The sequence below is a fragment of the Atta colombica genome, unplaced genomic scaffold, assembly GCF_001594045.1.
Source record: "Atta colombica isolate Treedump-2 unplaced genomic scaffold, Acol1.0 scaffold27, whole genome shotgun sequence".
NCBI lineage: Eukaryota > Metazoa > Arthropoda > Insecta > Hymenoptera > Formicidae > Atta > Atta colombica.
Genome location: NW_017259370.1, coordinates 3,003,465 through 3,021,210, shown reverse-complemented (window position 1 = coordinate 3,021,210; position 17,746 = coordinate 3,003,465). Strand labels below are relative to the sequence as shown.

Here is a 17,746-nt window from a genome sequence, read left to right as displayed (position 1 = left end):
ATATATATATATATATATCAGATTTGAATAATGAATAACTATTTAAATATGATATATCTATTAATCGACTCTTTTTACCAATATTCGAATATAGACTATTATAGAAGAGAATAGAATACCTATTATAGAATAGAGGTAAAAGCTTAATAACTATTTCAATCTTAATAATCTAATAAGAAAGGACGGTTTCGTTTAAGTGTCTATAAATTTAGGCAGATACAGATCTGAAAATAAATTTTTTGGATCATCAAAATAATTTCAAGCATGATGAGAAATGCTATAAAAAGTAAGTTTTAGCATTCTATAGTAGTAACTAATTTAAGCATCCTACATAATTATTTTGATGGTCCAACAAAATTATATTCAAATATATAGATAAATTTTTAGATACTTCTCAGCAAATTCGTTCTTTTCCTGAAGGATTTGATTTTTTGAAGGAAGAAAAGAACTACCTTTTGATTCATTTTCAGGCAACGCGTCGATGTTGCTACAGTCGGACGAATGCAACACCGGCCGGCATCCTCTGTTGGCGAACAATCTGCAGGACGGTGGTGCTGACAGCGATACAAATAGCCACTGCGCGCTAATACTCGAGGAAACGACACCTACCTCGACGAACAACCACAATTGCGCGGCCGGCGGCGGCCGTGAAAAAAGCAACGGTAACAACAACTACGAGATGCGTGAGTTTAACCGCAGGCTGTTGCTGTCGAATGGTACCAGCCCAGGCACAGGCGTGACCGTAACAAGCGGTCAGAGTAGGCGCACCTGACTATGGAGATGGTGGCGAAGCACCCAGAACCGTTTCCTATACAGGAGCAATCGGCGGCGCGCCGATATACCGCTATACAAGTAAAAGTACGACAAACTCTTTGTCATACGTTTCAGTTTCTTTTTTAAGAAAATAACACATACATCTAGCGAGCTACTAGCTGGCGCGAGTCCAACGGACGATGTGATATACCTAAGAAAACGTCGCCGCCGCCGCCGTCATTATCGATGTCGTCGTATCGACGAAATCGGTGAAAGTGAAGAAGGTTGACAATTGCGTAGCTTGTCTTCTATAGTCATCCCTACTTCTCACTCTCGAGGTCTTATCGCCGATAGTGCACACAAACATAATACCGAGGGAAGACTGCGGCGACGGATGACGTTGACGGCACATGAGAGACCAAGCATTCATGAATCGATATCACGATGGGACTTTACAATTATTAATGAAAGAACCAAATCAAAACATATATAATAGTGCGAGAGAGATAGAGAGAGAAAGAAAGCTATCTCCATTTTTGTAAGGCAAAATTCATGAAGAAGCGTTTAAATTCGCCAAGATCACGACGCGAGAGTGAAACTCCCCCGATCTTGCGTGATCCGAAGGTGAAAAAAAAAAAAGAAAAGAGCGCAATCCGAGGCTGGAACGTCGTTGCCCTATGATTCCTTAAAACGAGCGACGAGCAACTCACCCCGCGTGAAAAACAGTTCGAAGAAACCATTCTATTTACGGCCCGTACTCTCGTAGTCGTATGCTAATTTCGTCATCATCGACATCGAACTACAGAGGGTAGGTGCACGCTAATTTTAAATGGTTAGAAACAACTTTCTTTAGTCTTCTGACTTTTATGGAATAAATCCGCCGCTTTTCCACGCGAGCTTTCGCTGTGTTTGTGCGCGCGCGTCCCTAGCCGCGGTGACTACATCGTCGGGTTGTTCATTAACTGCCCCGGGCTCTCCTCGCAAGTATACATCTTGCATATACATGCCTTACTGTCCTCGCATAATCGGTGTGCATAACTACTTTTGCAGATTTTATTTTTAATCGTGAAACTTTCTTGCGTTCACCCATATCCGAATAAAGCCGTCATCGATCGTGTCATCAGTGTACCCGAGATATCATCCATCGTGCTGTTTCTCATTCGAAGATAAACTCCACGCCGGTAGTATGTCACAGTCGAATGTAACTATCATCGCCTATAAATGACACACGAAGCTCTTGTTCCCGTTGAATCTTTGCATAGAATTGTTTTTAGACTAACAATTCTGAGTTAATTAAAGACTCTCGAGCTAGTAATCAGATGTATTTCGTGGATCGTGTTTCTGTCTGGCAAAACATTATTTTTAGTGTATCTCCTTTCTATCTATATTATATGTCGCAAAGGTATCTCTCTCAAAAATCCCATAGATATTCATTTTATCTTTTGAACACATCATGGATATTATTATACCAATATTAAAACAACAGAAGCAGTGAATTTAGTTGACTGTTCGATCTTTTCTATCACTATTTGAAGAATAGAAGTTATGATTCAAAACTTGTTAACAATTTCTGTGACTTTTATTCGACTTGAGGAAATTATATCTTTGCGACTTCACGTTTGACTCTCTTAATAATGCAAACAACTTGTATTTGTTCAGACCAGAACTATGCTTTATAGTACTGTCTAATCAGCTATCGTATCTCGCGACTACATTCATTAAGTTCTGTAATGATTCTTAAGAGATAATTACGATAGTTACGGGAGAATATTGTGAGATACTACTGCCAAATTGATGATCCTCCTACCTTTCTCTGACAAGATGAATGTATGTTTAGACAAATTATTCTTGAGCGACAAGAATTTGTTTAGTTTTCTCCTTAATAATATTAATAATATAACAGAAAATGAAAGAACGAGGAAATGAGAGGGAAAGAGAAATTTCCAATATAGGCGATGATTAAATAATTTCTAATCGCTGTTACATAACATCTAAAAGATACGCGTCACGCAAGTAGCTTGTACCGATACGTTTCCTTGTAATTACACCATCATTATTGACTAAGATAAGTATGGATCGGAGATACTTCATTCAATGTTTCAAACTATTTTCCCTTTTTCTTTTCGCACGCCTCATACGCCACTCCAGTGTCCCAATAATTGAGATCCGTCTTAGCGACAAAGACGTAGCGTACACTCGAAATAATTGGCTTCCTAGCTAGGATTAAAGGAATCTTAGGGTTATACATTTAATGAGAATGCAATGATAATGGATACAAATACTATAGTAGGCTGTATATACCGGCATAGATAATAAGTGTCGATCGTCTGCTTAAGGAGAAACCGAGATATTATCTGTTAATTGTTCGAACGCATGTCTCCGCCGATGTCATAAAATGGGACGCTTTACGTTAATCCTATCTGTCGCAGTTGAATTTACGTGTTTCGAAATCTGGCGTTTTACATGTCCAAGTATAATTACGCTAGTCTGGAAAACAGGGTAATTATTAATCTCAAACGGTTGCCTGATCATCTTTGGGCCACTATTAGCGAAGTAGAACATTTGTGCGTGTCGCCAAATAAGATAATTGATTCCTTTCGTTTTCTCCAGATAAGAAAAGATTCTTTTGCCGACTACGTGCAAGTTCAATCATTTTTTTCTTAATCAGACCATCGAATTATTGTTGAATGTAATAATAATGTGAAAGCTTACACCTCGCAGACACACAGCCTCTGCCACTAAATGTATATAAAGATATTATATACAAAAGATAGAGAGATATTAATCGTTTTTTAATTAATTAATTAGACGAAAGAAAATACATTTGGAAAGAAAAAAAAAAACCAATATGAAACTTATATATCAACTCCGGAGAAACGAGATATTTGAATTCATTTCGGTTGTTGTATCAATGTATCATCTATTAGAAAAAAACAGCGAAAGATTTTAGGCATTTATATTTTATTCGGTCGACATTTCCTAATGTTATAACGTACAACCACACTGCAAGAAAAATTTCAAAGTTCAAACGAGCATAGCGATTTATAATGGAGATTGGTATTTAAATGTAATATATACAAATTGAAGTGGAAGACGTGCGGGGAGCTTTGAATAGTGCCTGCTTAAAATCCGATTTATTATATATCTCAAACAATTAGGTATGGTTGAACAATTAGTCATTTGCGACATTGCACGTTGAATCCGACAGATCGATCAACAGGAAACAGTCTACAAAAATGCGATCCATTTTTTATTAAAATAAGAAAGAAGTAGATAAGAGTTTATATAGCTTACGTTATCTTTTCTAATATTAAACAATGTCGCTGAACAGATTTATCTAAATGAATATTCTATCTCATTGAATGTTACTGAAAATATCTAACGATAATCAAGATGTTCGCACAAATAATATAAAGATCGATTTCCTATTAAATCAGCTTCTTGATCAATCGATCCGTTTCTGCCAGGTGTGCGATGTCGCAAATGAGATATTTCATAGAGTGATCGTAGCGCGATATCGAAAGAAAAGTATGCACACTTAAAAGCTTTGACTATCTTAATATTGTATAAAGACGACACACACGCGATGAAGAAAAAAAAAGAGTGTATTCAAAGACTGTTAATGAAGAAGAGCGAACACGAAATAATTAACACGTAGTTACAAGCTACAATCGAGCTCAATAGCGCGTTTACGTTAATGAACCTCTCATAATATCGTATCGACAAGCTTGCATCTGTATTTAATTTACATTACAGGGATACGCCGCCGGTTTCAATACGGCCGTATTTCATAGGTTTGCTATTCTATAAAGCGTTTGTTAACATACACCATAATCTTCCCCTGTTCTACGCGAGATTTCCCATTATTTGATATTATTAAGTGTACATAAAAAGATAAAAAAAAAGTGGTAATTGTATATAAATACTGTTACTGTTCTACAAACTATATTATGTAATATGAATATATAAGAAAAAAAATTGGTTATTTAGTATAACTTTGATTGTGAGATTTTTGACTTACTTTTATTTGGGGATCCTTCACTTGCAGAACAGTATCCACTATTGACGCGCCAATAACCACCTGAATAACACATTAGTTTAAATATACTTCAAATAGAGATAGTGGCATGACTTGTTTAACGGTGTGTCAGTCTTAAATGTTATGATAAAGTAACTTCTCACGTCATGCTTCTTAAGTCTATTTTCAAGAAATAATTTTATATTCTTTTCGGACTTACCGGTTTTTGTCTTGATATTATTGATGGTACAGAAGTAGAGCTTATATGGGCTGTTTGAGATTTTTCACAGAGATTCAAGGCGATTTCAGCTGCGACTTTAGCATTGTTTTCTATGAGAGCTATATCTGTAAAATTGTCATAAGCCAAATGTTTTAAACATAACAATTACATTTTATCGCATTTTATATCGCAATTAATTTCTATTTACTCACTCGCTTCAAGTGACTGACCACGCGTGATCTCGTCGAGTTCACTTAAAAGGAAAGGCGTAACTTGCTTGCCCGTTATGCACATAGCATTAGCTTTCTTTAAAGCCTCAGATATAGCAGCATCCATGACACTAGGTTGCAATGCATATTTTTCAGGAATAGGAACTGCAAATAACATCCCTGTGTTAATACCCAGTATTCTCTGTGTCTCCACAATATCGGCTGCTTCCTTGGCATTGGAGATTCTGCACGGTGCTTTTATTTTGTCTGAAGTTTCAGAACAGTGAAAAGCTGGAAATTCTGGCGTTTTGCCTATTTTTATGACCGGTACTCCTTGAGTTTCCTGCGAGCATAAAATCCGTATTTTTATGTTAACCTCTGGAAACAAAAGGAACATTTATAAATTGTATGAAACATAGAAATGGTTATATATTCATATCTATCAAATCTTTAAGTATATCTACCAAATACTCCAAGGTCTTGCCAATGTCCAGAATAGATTTGATACCAGAGCAAACAACTGCCACCGGTGTGCGTCCAAGTTCAATTAGGTCGGCACTGATGTCAAGAGTTAGCTCAGCTCCTCTGTGAACACCACCGATACCACCTGTTGCCATTATTGGAATACCAACTGCATGTGCAATTAACATTGTGCCACTGACTGTTGTACCACCATTCAATCCTTGCGACAAAATGAAAGAAATATCCCTTCGTGAACACTTTATAGTCTTTGCAGAGTCAGCTTTAGACAAGGTCTCCAGTTGTTCATTGTTCAAGCCTACATGTATCTTGCCATTTATGATTCCTATCGTTGCAGGTATGACACCCTAAAATAAGCAAAAAGTGTGTCTACTATTGTTCACAACATTATTGTTCAATCGTGATAGATAACTTTCAAAGCTACTCACAATATATTCAATATATTAACTTAGAAAATTTTTTTATTTTTGAAAATTCTCAAATAAAATATTCAAATTTCTCTTGTTTTATTGATAATCAAAAAGACCTTTCGATGGGGAAGTTCCTAAAGTTACTTTATATTAGAATGCTTTCCAGCAAGAGACACAGATAACATAAGTGTAACACAATGATTCATTACTTCTCATTATTCTCATTATTACTTCTAAATGTTTAACAAAGATGAATTGATCACTATATGTTTCTTGCTAGAAAGCATCAATTGTCTTCATCTGAAAAAAGAACGTCATTGGATATCATACTTGCTTTCTGATTGCATCTTCGACTTTCAGCGCGGTGTCCAAGTTATTTGGATACGGCATACCGTGTGTGATGATTGTCGATTCTAGTGCCACGATAGGTAGACCGTGTTTTCGAGCCGCCGCGACATTCGGTCCATAGACGAGCGAATTCCGACCGGCGATCGATCTCCGATGGATCGGCGGCACGTTGGATCTCCTGCATAATTTTCCTATGAGGTCGCTCAAACGGGATCGATGCATATCGGGATGAATGAACGCTTGAATGAATATGCAGAGTATTTTTGACGCGAGTTTTTCTCAACTTCTAGATAAGACAAACGAATGAAAGTAATCGCGATAATCAAATGTTATTTGAAACGAATTGAGATAAACTGATTAAGGTACAAGCGCCGATACGTAACGAACGAACGGTACTTTATTTCACCGTATGAATTTTATATATCGATGATATTACTTCATTTTTCTTCCATTTTTATCGTTGTATAACAAGATCAATAAAGATCCTGATCCGATGACGTCTGTCTCTCGATTATATGGCCGGCAGCCATACAGAATTGTATCCCTGTAACTGCACTGTGATATATCTTAAATGCGCTTAAAATGAAATAGGTGTATGATTTGATATTGAAGAAAAAAGAGAGAAGATATAAATTTCAAAGATGAAAGATTTGAAATTTTTGTAAATTCGATGTAATGAATATTCTACATGTAAAATTGTTTATGTTTGACGATCAGGACACGTGCGTGCGCGTCTAATTCAGGAGTAGAGAATCGGGATTTGTGCGTCGCGAACAGCTGATCACAGCTGATAGTCCGGCGTCTTCGACACGTGCAGAGAATTGAACTTTAGGTTAGAAAGTGAACAGCAGTTGAAAGCCGGAAGTAGTCTTGATTTTTTTAACTTTTTTTCTTTTAATTTTTCTCGATGTTGGAGGAAAAAAAAGAGAAAAGATGAACAAGAAGTTCAGCTAAAATTGCTAAAAAGAAGAAGTCCATATAATAACAATCATAATTAATGTTTTTCGATTTAATTAGGCGCAGTGATTATTTGAGCAGAACTACACTTAAGTACCGAACTTTACCCTCTCACTGTTTTCTTCTCCAATTGGCTAATCGATTGACCGCCAAAAGAAAAGAAGTTCGAAATATCTTTAATTTTTCATTATAATCATCTTTCATTATAAAACAAAGTAGCATATTTGTTCCTGATTGAACTAATTATTGAAAATGATTTTGAATTTTTTAAATCAATAATGATGTATATACTAATATCTAGATGCAACAAAAATACATATACACAACCTCGAGTAGGCTTGAAATGCATAATCTAAAAGGAAAAAAAAATTAAAATAATCAATTTGACGTCACATTGATCGACATTATTTTGATTTTCTTGTTCTGCTTGAATAGTATTCAAGCAGAACACAATAAACTTCTAGAAGGCGAAAATTGTATCAAAGTATAAAAGAAACATAAATGTTTCTTTTATCTCTGTTTTATCGTTCCAATTTTCTCCTTTTAAAAGTTTCGTTTACGCTTCTGTTACTCTCCCATTATATTCAATTTATGCTCCGATTTTTATTTTCATCCGGGTTGTTATAGATCTGTTTTTTATAACTGTACTTTTGGAACTTAAAAAGTGAAACAAGTATACATTTGATATTTTACTAAAATGAGAAAAAAGTTCTAGTGCAGTTATCTAGTGCAGCTTATAAAAAACTGACTGTGACGTCAAAACGATGTCGAAGTAACAAAATGATTACTAATAACTTTTTCGACTATAATCGATGTAGATTGACCCGAGAATGATTAACCCGAAAGTACCATGACCTCATCTAAATAGAAACCAAATAAGTAGAGCATGCGTGTGACGTCATTTATGAGATAATCGATCTCGGATCGATTATTTAAACCCGCTGCAATCGAAAACGCTGTAAAAGACATTTTTCAATCAGCAACGATTTATTTTAACGTCATTTCATGGCTTGTTTTTCTGCTTGGGTACTATAATTATCTATAATACATATATTCACTTGTATTCATTCACTGTCAGTGTTGAAAATCTATAGTATACACTTACGTACATACATGCTGTAGATTTTCAGTACTGGCAGTAAATATTGAAACGTAGCCTTCATGAAAGGTCTCTAGTGACGTCAGATGAGATAAATGAACCTTTGAATTGAATCTTTTTTGTTGAATTGTAAAATGTTTTTCATCTAAACATAATTTCGATTGATTTAATTGATAATTATCAAATATAATATTTGTATTATATTTTGTCAACATGGATAGAAATTAATTTTTGTTAAAATTCACAAATGAGCAAATTAAAAATGAGCCGAGTTTGGCTAAATTTATAGAAGAAAAGATTTTTTTATTAAGGATAATGAATATATTATACAAAGTTAGAATCATGCGAAATTTGATCACACACATCGCAACATTGTTTGTGCGAAATCGCTGTTCTTATCTGATCGATTAGAAAAATTTTTGTTGTTACAAACATTGAACAATAACAATTGATAGAAAAATAATATTTATTTCTCTTATAGGAATTAATTTAATACTAGCTAATAGAAATAAATTCAACTTACTAGCCAATTAATCCCTTATTTTGAACATTAAAAGTATTGTTATAGTATTTTTTTAATTATTAAAAATTATGACATAACAAATATCGAATGACATTATCCAATAAATCGTTCGATACTTGTTACCTCATAATTTTTGATAAATACAAAAAATTGGCATATCTAGCAAAAAAATGTCAGCAATCACACAATTCTTGCAGTCAGTGGGAAGATTACAGACACAAATGCTATTGGTAAATGCTACATAATCTGTAAATATTATGTAATGTCATCAGTAAATATGCTCATCATTTGGGATATTAATAGATTGTTTAGTAGATATCTTATCACGAACCGTTCGTGCTGATAATTTATTATTATATATTTGCATATTGCGACAATCCTATTTATTTGACGTCAATTTTCGGGAAATGGATTTAACATATATCGACATATTCTCCAATATGGTTTCGATTCTACCGTAATTGGAGCAGAGCACGATTAGAGATGACTGATACTTCTCGGAACTGGCTTCTTGAAACAATTATGACCGTGAAAGAATTGCGTCTTTTTTTGTCCCCTAAAACTCTTCTCCGGTGTCGTCACCGAGATTATCGACAATGTTGTGAAAATGCGTTTCGATCTCGTTGTCGCCAAGATTACAAGTTCATCGAGGGTCAATCCTAGTTGCGTCTGTGTGCGGGGAGCGTGATGTTTTCGAGTGCATAAGATCAGATTTTTGCCGAGACTCAAGAGACGTTTTGAGTTCAAGGGTGGAAAAACGCGGTGGGATATGATTTCCAAACGCGACAATATCGTCCATATATATCATATCGATGCCGTCGTACAGCACGTAGTGCGTGATAATCTCACTCCGAAGTGTACGACAAGGATGTCCCCGCATAAGGAGCCGCTTTCCCATCTACAGGATGACGAAATGTATTCATTTAGTAGATCGCTAAGAAACCAGGAATCGTCATACACAAGAGATAAACGCATTTATTTTAGTGAGAATGAAAAAAGGTACATTATATTTCCTTTCAACTAGTGAATTCCAGTCACGAATTCTTATTAATCTCTTACGAGAACAATTAAGTTACGAACCTTACAATTTTGCTTAGGATTGACCCACAAAACTCCAGACGCTTCATTAGAAATATAAATAAATAAACCGACATAAATAGTTACAAAGAAAATATTATAGTAAGAATTATAACGGAGTCTTCAGTAGCTTTAGGCTAGCATTTTACGAGAGAGTTGCAATTATTCGAATTTTTAATGTACGCTTTGTCAATACAATTAATTAAAGAAAAAAATCTCAAAACCTTGTAATTGCTTTTACACAAATTGTATGTTTTATTTCGTCCACGGAGAATAACATACGATGTCGATGCAGTAAATTCAGACGTAACAGAAAATAGATTGATTGAATTAAAATAGACGTTTTAAGCTTAAAACCTACTTTAGACGACCTATAATTCGCGTCAGATTTCAAGATAGAATCCTATTTATAAATTTATACGCCGTGTACAAAAAAATATTTAAAGAATCAGAAATATGTACATACATAAATATAGGATGCGCACATGTATCAAAATACGCAAAATCTATATGAAAATAGAATTATGTCTTGAAATCTGACACGAATTATAGATCGCCTAAAATGGGATTATGACATTGTTATATATATCTATAAATTGTCCCCATAGCGATTTAAAATATCTATAACTGTTCACAGTGCGCATCGTAATTTCTATTAATGCGATCGGTGAAAATCAATAGTCCATTGCAATTTTTATAGTACAAGTACTTCAATATCGTACAACATTGGCTGAGTTCAGTAGAAAAAGTAACTTTGCAACTGTTGAAAAATTCTTTAGTATGATTCGTTCTTGTTCTTAATTCCTTATAGATCTACATGTATAAATTAATCATATAAAATAATCTTACAACAATTACAAAACTATTTTCTGCTAAAAGCAGCCAATATTATAATAATATTTAAATTCTTCGCTCAGAGATTATATATTCTCATTACAAAAAAGAATTAATATTATAGTAACTGGTACAATTATAAAAAAAGATTAATATCATAGTAACTGATGTAATATTTTCTCTGTATCTAAATAAGTCAGAAAAAAGTAGAAGAATATCATGTGAACGAATAAAAAATTTAAATGGTAAATAAATTCAGAAAGAATTTGTGTTTAGGGACGAATATGAATTAGGCACTTGTGCTTATGGCAAGAATAATGTCAAGTTGTTGTACGTAAATCGGAATAATGAGCCTTACCACGACATTCGCGAGTACGAGATCGATACGCACTTACGTCTGTACGACCGGAAGGAATTTTTTGAGGGTGACAATCGCGACGTCGTCTCGACGGATAGTCAAAAGAATACGGTGTACCTGCTAGCGAAGAAGCACGGCGTTCAATCGCCCGAAACGTTCGCGCTTCTACTTTGCTCTCACTTCCTCTATACGTATAAACACGTGGCACAAGTCAATATCAACGTCGAGGAATATCCGTGGACCAGGTATCACACTAACAACCGGCCGCACAATCACGCCTTCGTTATGAATCCCACTGCGACGAGATTCTGCCAAGTCAGTCAGGTCAGAAATGGTATGGCTCGAGAAAAATGATCCGCTTATTTCATGTAACTCATTGAGACTAATTCGGAAAATGAAAAATATTGATCTGATTTTAAATTTCTAAATAAATTCAATCTTCAGATAATTCCTAAATAGATTTATTTCGTGATTCTTTTATATCATTATCATTATTATTTTTTTATATGATAAAGTTACATTATGAAAGTTTGATGTCTTTAATTTATATGTAAGATTTTATTTTTTGCCCTTAAATTAAAAGATGTATTAACGTAATATTTTTTAATGCAACATATTTTTCGGCACATGCATTTGATTTATTACGAAATCAGAAAATATGCATTTGAACAAGCAGAAGATTAGTCTATTAACTTTTTATTCAAGATTTACTCGGTTCTAGGGCCGCCACAAATATGCGGTGGATTAAAAGGGCTGCGAGTGTTGAAAACCACTCAGAGCTCGTTTGTAAACTTCGTTCAGGACGAATATGGCACGTTGCAAGACACGCACGATCGTATTTTCAGTACTGTTGTAATGGCAGCATGGGATTATTCCACCGCCGAGGTAGATTTTGATGGTGCTTGGCATATGGTGAAGGAATGCATTCTACAGAATTTCGCGGGTCCACCAGATACGGGGATTCATTCGTTCAGTGTACAGAATACGCTTTATCTCACAGAAAAGTGCATACTTGATAAAGTCAAGCAAGTAAGCATTAACATATTATTATCACAAAGTAATTGTTTACTACCTATCTCATAACGTTTTGCCAAAAAGATCTTAATTTAATTTATTTTAATATTAAATTAATAAGTTAAAATTAAAATAAATAAATAAAAAAATATTTAACATTATTAAAATATTAAATAATAATAATTACATATTATAATAATAAATTAATATATTTAATTATTTTGTTTTACCTATTATGTATGCATTACGCGGAAATAAAATATTTACAGATTAGTAGCATCGAGATGCAAATGCCGAACAAGCATTACATCGATTTGGATTTCAGCTCGTTCACTAAACTAAGAATAGAAGGACAAAACAAGGAAGTTTATCTACCCTTAGATAAGCCGTCAGGTATTATTTATGGTCGATTAAACAGAAAAGATTCCTCGGCCAAATTATAGACATGTATGAGTGTTGAGTTATTAATAAAGTTTACATTTTTTATAATCAGGCTGAATTGTTCCATCTTTCGGTAAACTTCACTGTCTTATTCTCTTTCATAAGAGTAATGCTTTTATTCTTTTGCTCTTTTGTTTATACAATAAATAAATTATTATCACATAATTTACCCGAAGCTGGAACAACCAGTCTTTAATTTAATTCTCATCAAATAAATCAATCAAATAATCAAATAAATTTTTAAAGATTACTTTGGAGTGTATAACTCGCGCCAGATTTCGGAATAAAATTCTGTAATTTTTACATATTTGTAATTTCATATACATATATTTTATATAAACTTCAATTTTATATAAACTTTAATTCTCTTAATTTTTTCTTATACATGCCACCATAAAATGATAAATAAATTTATCTGGAATTATTCTATTTTATTTTAATTTATTATAAGCTGATAATATAGGAAGTATGGGACAAAAAACGCTCAAATTGAGTGAACACTTTCTTTTAATGAAATTGTCATCGGACTACGAAAAATTTCACGTAAAAATTCACTTCTAAAATTTACAATTCATAAAATATGTTCTCGCCGGCTGTGGATCTATATGATGTGCCTCCGACATGGTGGGAAGCAGACTGCGTAAAATACGGGTGAGATTGAAGCCTTTCCATCGATTTTTGCTGAGAATAACCTCTTAATTAATTGACACAGAATCAGTTACACACCCGTGAGATCGCGATTAACGTTGCTGATGGGAACTAATGTAGTACGATTGACGGATCGCAGATACATGATGCAGCTTACATCGAGATTGCAGGAGGATTACGAGGCGCAGCAAAAGGCTCGCATTGAACGAAATAAATTTAAGGCTGATTCGATCGTACCACAAATGAGTGAATTATTGCCCAGGTCATTGCTGAAGCCTACTCGGCGACGGCGTGAATGCGAGCCAAAATTTCACGCGTATGCGGCTAAAATATGTAAACAACTTCCACAAATGTTACTCGCGAATGATTCAGAGCCTCATTTCAATTCTAAATTATAATTCTAATTCTAAATTCTAAATTATAATTTCGTATAATAACATTCACATATTTTCGTTTCGACGAGTAAATCTAAATGTAAGAAGATATACAGAATCAAGGAACATTTCAAAATGCCTGATATGCGCATAATAAATAACAAGCCTCAAGCATTCTTTTAATTAGCAGAACTTCTTGTATGATTCATCTTTTTTTTTCCTTGTTAGAAAAAAAAGGGAAAGGATGAACTGTGCAAAAGCATAAAAAGAGCTGTTCAGCTAAAAAGAACTTATCGTCAAATTTATACATCGAGCTAAACACTTAAAAGTTAAATTTTTAATTAACTAATCTTAATTAACTAATCTGGAACTAATAACTAGAACTAATAACTAGAACTAAAACGATTGAAGATTTGATGTGATGTTTGATGATCAATTTTACACAATTGTTGGTTTCGAGAAAGAGAAACAGGTGTTTCATGGCGAGATCTTAAGTCGTCGCCATCTCTATCCGTCTCTGCCGTGACTTCTTCAATGGCAGATGAAACACGAGTGGCCGATTGACGGGGACTTGCACCAGTATTCCCTTGGAATTACGATCGATCGTGTCGAGCGGTGTCGAGTCGTCGGTGTCTGTAAAAAGATAGCTATTTTTAATCGCGAGATTGCTCGGTTCTTTTCTTATGCGTTCCAATCGATGAATGAATAAACGATCGATTTTTCTTCGTGCAGAATTATTTGTCCTCACCTAGAATCTTCTCGCCCCAAAGGTTATTCCATACATCCGACCCGGACAGGTGTTGGAGACTCGACGACATGATTAGCGACGGATCTGACGCGTATCCGTAATGATAACCTGACCAGCCGAGTGACGTGAGAGCGTCGCTGGAAAATAAAATATTCGAGTTATGCCCGCACGGAAAAGATGATTTTGTTGAAAACACCTAAAAATTTATCTAGATGCAGATAAATTTATCTAGATGAAAATAATTTTGTTGGTCCACCAAAATAATTTTGTCGGACGCCCGATTCATAGAATCAAAACTTTTTGCAGCAATGCTTGAACTTTCTGCATAATTATTTTGCATAATTAATTAATCCAACAAAATTATTCTTAGATCTGTATATTTTCACCTTTATATACTCCAGTAAAATCGTTCTTTCCGTGTATACGTATAATTATTTAAGTGATCCAACAAAATTATTTTTAGATTTATATCTAGCTATAAATTTTTAGATATTTCAATAAAATCTTTCCATACATTTCTACCAATGTAAATTAATTTTAATTTTAAGATCTGTTTTCTGTAGCTGAACTAGTGTACACTTTTGGAATTTACATTCAAAATAGGTATATGTTTAATTTGTCGAAAGCGAGAAAGAGAGTTCTAATGTAGGATCAGAAAAGAGATCATTAATTTAACTCGCTATTTATCTTTTTCTTTTCTAGGAATTAGAAAAGGATAAAGAGTAAGTTAAATCAATATTAATCTGCATTAATAGAAATGGATATAAATAGAAATGGACAGCAAGTCGCATCAGCCATATGTGATATTAACATATAATGTGCAAATAAAATTAAAAGGATTGGCGATGAGATTGCAAGTTTTCACGCGGCGATACGAAAACTAAACTAAACTTGAAATATCGCTTTCCTTCATGCAATAATTTATTATTTTTCTATATAGATTTTTTCTATAGATAATTTTTTTCCGAAACGCAATCGAGTTGCGAAACAAGTTTAATCTTTTTTATTCAATTGGAACGTACTCGTAGAATTCGTCGAGATAGTATTTATCTGGTGCTCTCGTCCATGCTAATAGAGGGAAAGGCATCGGATAATAATGTATGTGATAGTGTTGTACATGTCCTATCTTAGGCAGCGTCTTTTTTGCCTTCAGAGATTCAAAGAATTCCGTCAGTGCCTTCTTAGGGCTGCAACGTGAGAAAATGTATAAATAATTGAAGACAGAAAAGCGGAAAGTAGAAGAAATAGCACATTTGTTGTATTGCATACAAATTTTTTTCATGCCGCTCCATTCCATCGAGAGCTTTCGATTTTATCTTGTCTCTCTAGGAGGAGGGAGACAATTTTCTTCTTTTACAAAAAAATTATGCTAATAAATTCTAAATTATTAAAAATAAGGCTATTTAAAAAAGCTTAAATCTGATTTAAAAAAAAGCTATTTAAAAAAAGTCTTAGAATAGCTAACAGATAAAAAATTTTATTATTCAAACAATTGCGAATCTACTTTTTAGCAAAATTTTAACTTAGAATTTGTTTATTAAAATATCTAAAAACAAATTACAAAAAATAATAGTATCAAAGTTTCGACCAAAGAAAATTAACTCAACGAAAGTTCACAAGTCGAAGGAGACAAAATTGATTTGATATATCTTGCATAAGATTAAATTATTATTTTCGAATTTCAATAGCTCTGAATAAAGAAAGTACAAAGACACACTCACTATTGAAAAAAAAATTCTTCCGAGGGTCCGGCCAAAAGCACCACAGGTAGCGCCAACTGCAAATCACCACAACAATTAATCTATAGTCTCCTTTTCTTTTTTTTTTTTAAATTTTATTCTCAATCGTTCATATATAATTAATAATCGCCAGTTATCTCGAGCGACACGTCGACTTTGTTCGCATCGAGCTATTAAGTTATTTATTAGTTATTTATTAGACCACAGAACACAAATTGTTGGAGTTATAACGTAGGCGGTACTCCTAAGTGCACTTCCTCCATATAACGAAGAACAACATCATGAAATCTCAAATTTGCAAGGTCGTTTTTGCACCTGCCATTAAGATATCTGGTCATTTACTTGCAACATCAGCCGCGTCTTCATGCTGCAGTACTAACTGGAAGGTTGATCGGATCGCTACGTCCGCAGTCTGCGATATATGAATACAACAAACTGAGAATTTCGATGAAACTGGATCGCTTTATAGCCGCGCTCTCTTACCCTCTTTCTCTTCATGCACTCATACTTTTCATTTTTCCCCTCGGCCGCGGTTCATCAGGTGATCGCTGAAACAATTTTTCAAGAAACATGTATTCCTACGTTGTTGTAATCACTTCCTCGCAGTCATAATCAGAGCTATATGCAGAGCACTGTGTATGAAATGTTCACGGAAAGAATAGTTTTACTAAGTATTTAAAAATTTTAACTTAGCTAAATATAGATCTGAAAATACTTTTGTTTGAACCGTTAAAATAATTACGTAACTCTCAAACATGAATAATGCTGCAAAAAGTTTTAAAATTAATCTGCATTAGTAGAAATGGATATAAATAGAAATGGACAGTCAGTCGCATCAGCCATGTGTGATATTAACATATAACGATAAAATTAAAAGGAAGGCGATGAGATTGCAAGTTTTCTCGCACGCGGCGATACGAAAACTAAATTAAACTTGAAATATCGCAATCAGTTTAAGAATCCTACACTGAACAAAAAGATTGGCTCAATAAGGTATAGCATTTTTAATTGGTTGCAATCCAAAGCCAATTAAAAATGCTATGCCATATTTTACCATCTAATTTGCTATAGCAGCCAATTCTTTCTTTCAATATACGTAGTTTTGATAGCCCAATAAAATTATTTTTAGATCTGTATTTAACTAAATTTTTTAATATTTTAGCAAAATCTTTTCATCATCTTTTCTGTATATAAATCTGAAAATAATTTTGTTGAACTATCAAGATATGTAGAACATTCAAAATATGTAGAATTTGATTGCTAGAATATTAAAACATTTTGCAACATTGCACATCATACTTGAGATTTTTATATGATTATTTTGATAGTCCAATCAAATTATTTTTAGACCCGTATCATTTAACTAAACTTTTAGATATTTTAGCAAAATTTTTCTATAATATGATGTGCATTATTATGAATTATTAAATTAATAGTGTTTATTAATTAAATAATATAAAAATATATAATATAATATAATAATATAAAATCATAAA

The 17,746-nt window shown here is 33.7% G+C and overlaps 4 protein-coding genes across 5 annotated transcripts in view; 2 read left to right on the top strand and 2 right to left on the bottom strand.

Moving 5' to 3' along the window:
• Nucleotides 1–3,579, top strand: part of LOC108689506 — an 8,495-nt gene extending 4,916 nt beyond the window's left edge. The window contains exon 4 of the mRNA XM_018196286.1: nt 471–3,579. Coding sequence (XP_018051775.1) covers nt 471–772 — 302 coding nt within the window. The 3' untranslated portion in view covers nt 773–3,579. The remainder of the gene's footprint in view (nt 1–470) is intronic.
• LOC108689511 (pseudouridine-metabolizing bifunctional protein C1861.05) overlaps nt 1–6,690 on the bottom strand; it is a 26,803-nt gene extending 20,113 nt beyond the window's left edge. The window contains exons 1-5 of the mRNA XM_018196290.1: nt 6,421–6,690; nt 5,665–6,027; nt 5,204–5,543; nt 4,992–5,116; nt 4,775–4,834 (exon numbers count right to left, since the gene is read on the bottom strand). Of these exons, the coding sequence (XP_018051779.1) occupies nt 4,775–4,834; nt 4,992–5,116; nt 5,204–5,543; nt 5,665–6,027; nt 6,421–6,660 (1,128 nt within the window). The 5' untranslated portion in view covers nt 6,661–6,690. The remainder of the gene's footprint in view (nt 1–4,774; nt 4,835–4,991; nt 5,117–5,203; nt 5,544–5,664; nt 6,028–6,420) is intronic.
• Nucleotides 6,691–9,818: 3,128 nt separating this feature from the next.
• Nucleotides 9,819–13,302, top strand: LOC108689533 (uricase). Of its 2 annotated transcripts, XM_018196325.1 has the most exons (5): nt 9,819–10,016; nt 11,205–11,620; nt 12,008–12,315; nt 12,570–12,693; nt 13,193–13,302. In XM_018196325.1, exons 1-5 carry the CDS (start codon nt 9,886–9,888, stop codon nt 13,300–13,302), a joined length of 1,089 nt encoding a protein of 362 aa, XP_018051814.1. In that variant the 5' UTR covers nt 9,819–9,885. The 2 variants fall into 2 exon arrangements, with proteins under 2 accessions (XP_018051814.1, XP_018051815.1); XM_018196326.1 differs by lacking the exon at nt 13,193–13,302 and having other exon boundaries at nt 9,825–10,016; nt 12,570–13,098.
• Nucleotides 13,303–13,813: 511 nt separating this feature from the next.
• The window catches only part of LOC108689534, a 10,113-nt gene continuing 6,180 nt past the window's right edge, over nt 13,814–17,746 (bottom strand). The window contains exons 2-6 of the mRNA XM_018196327.1: nt 16,593–16,798; nt 16,233–16,288; nt 15,534–15,698; nt 14,512–14,648; nt 13,814–14,396 (exon numbers count right to left, since the gene is read on the bottom strand). Coding sequence (XP_018051816.1) covers nt 14,254–14,396; nt 14,512–14,648; nt 15,534–15,698; nt 16,233–16,288; nt 16,593–16,616 — 525 coding nt within the window. The 5' untranslated portion in view covers nt 16,617–16,798 and the 3' untranslated portion in view covers nt 13,814–14,253. The remainder of the gene's footprint in view (nt 14,397–14,511; nt 14,649–15,533; nt 15,699–16,232; nt 16,289–16,592; nt 16,799–17,746) is intronic.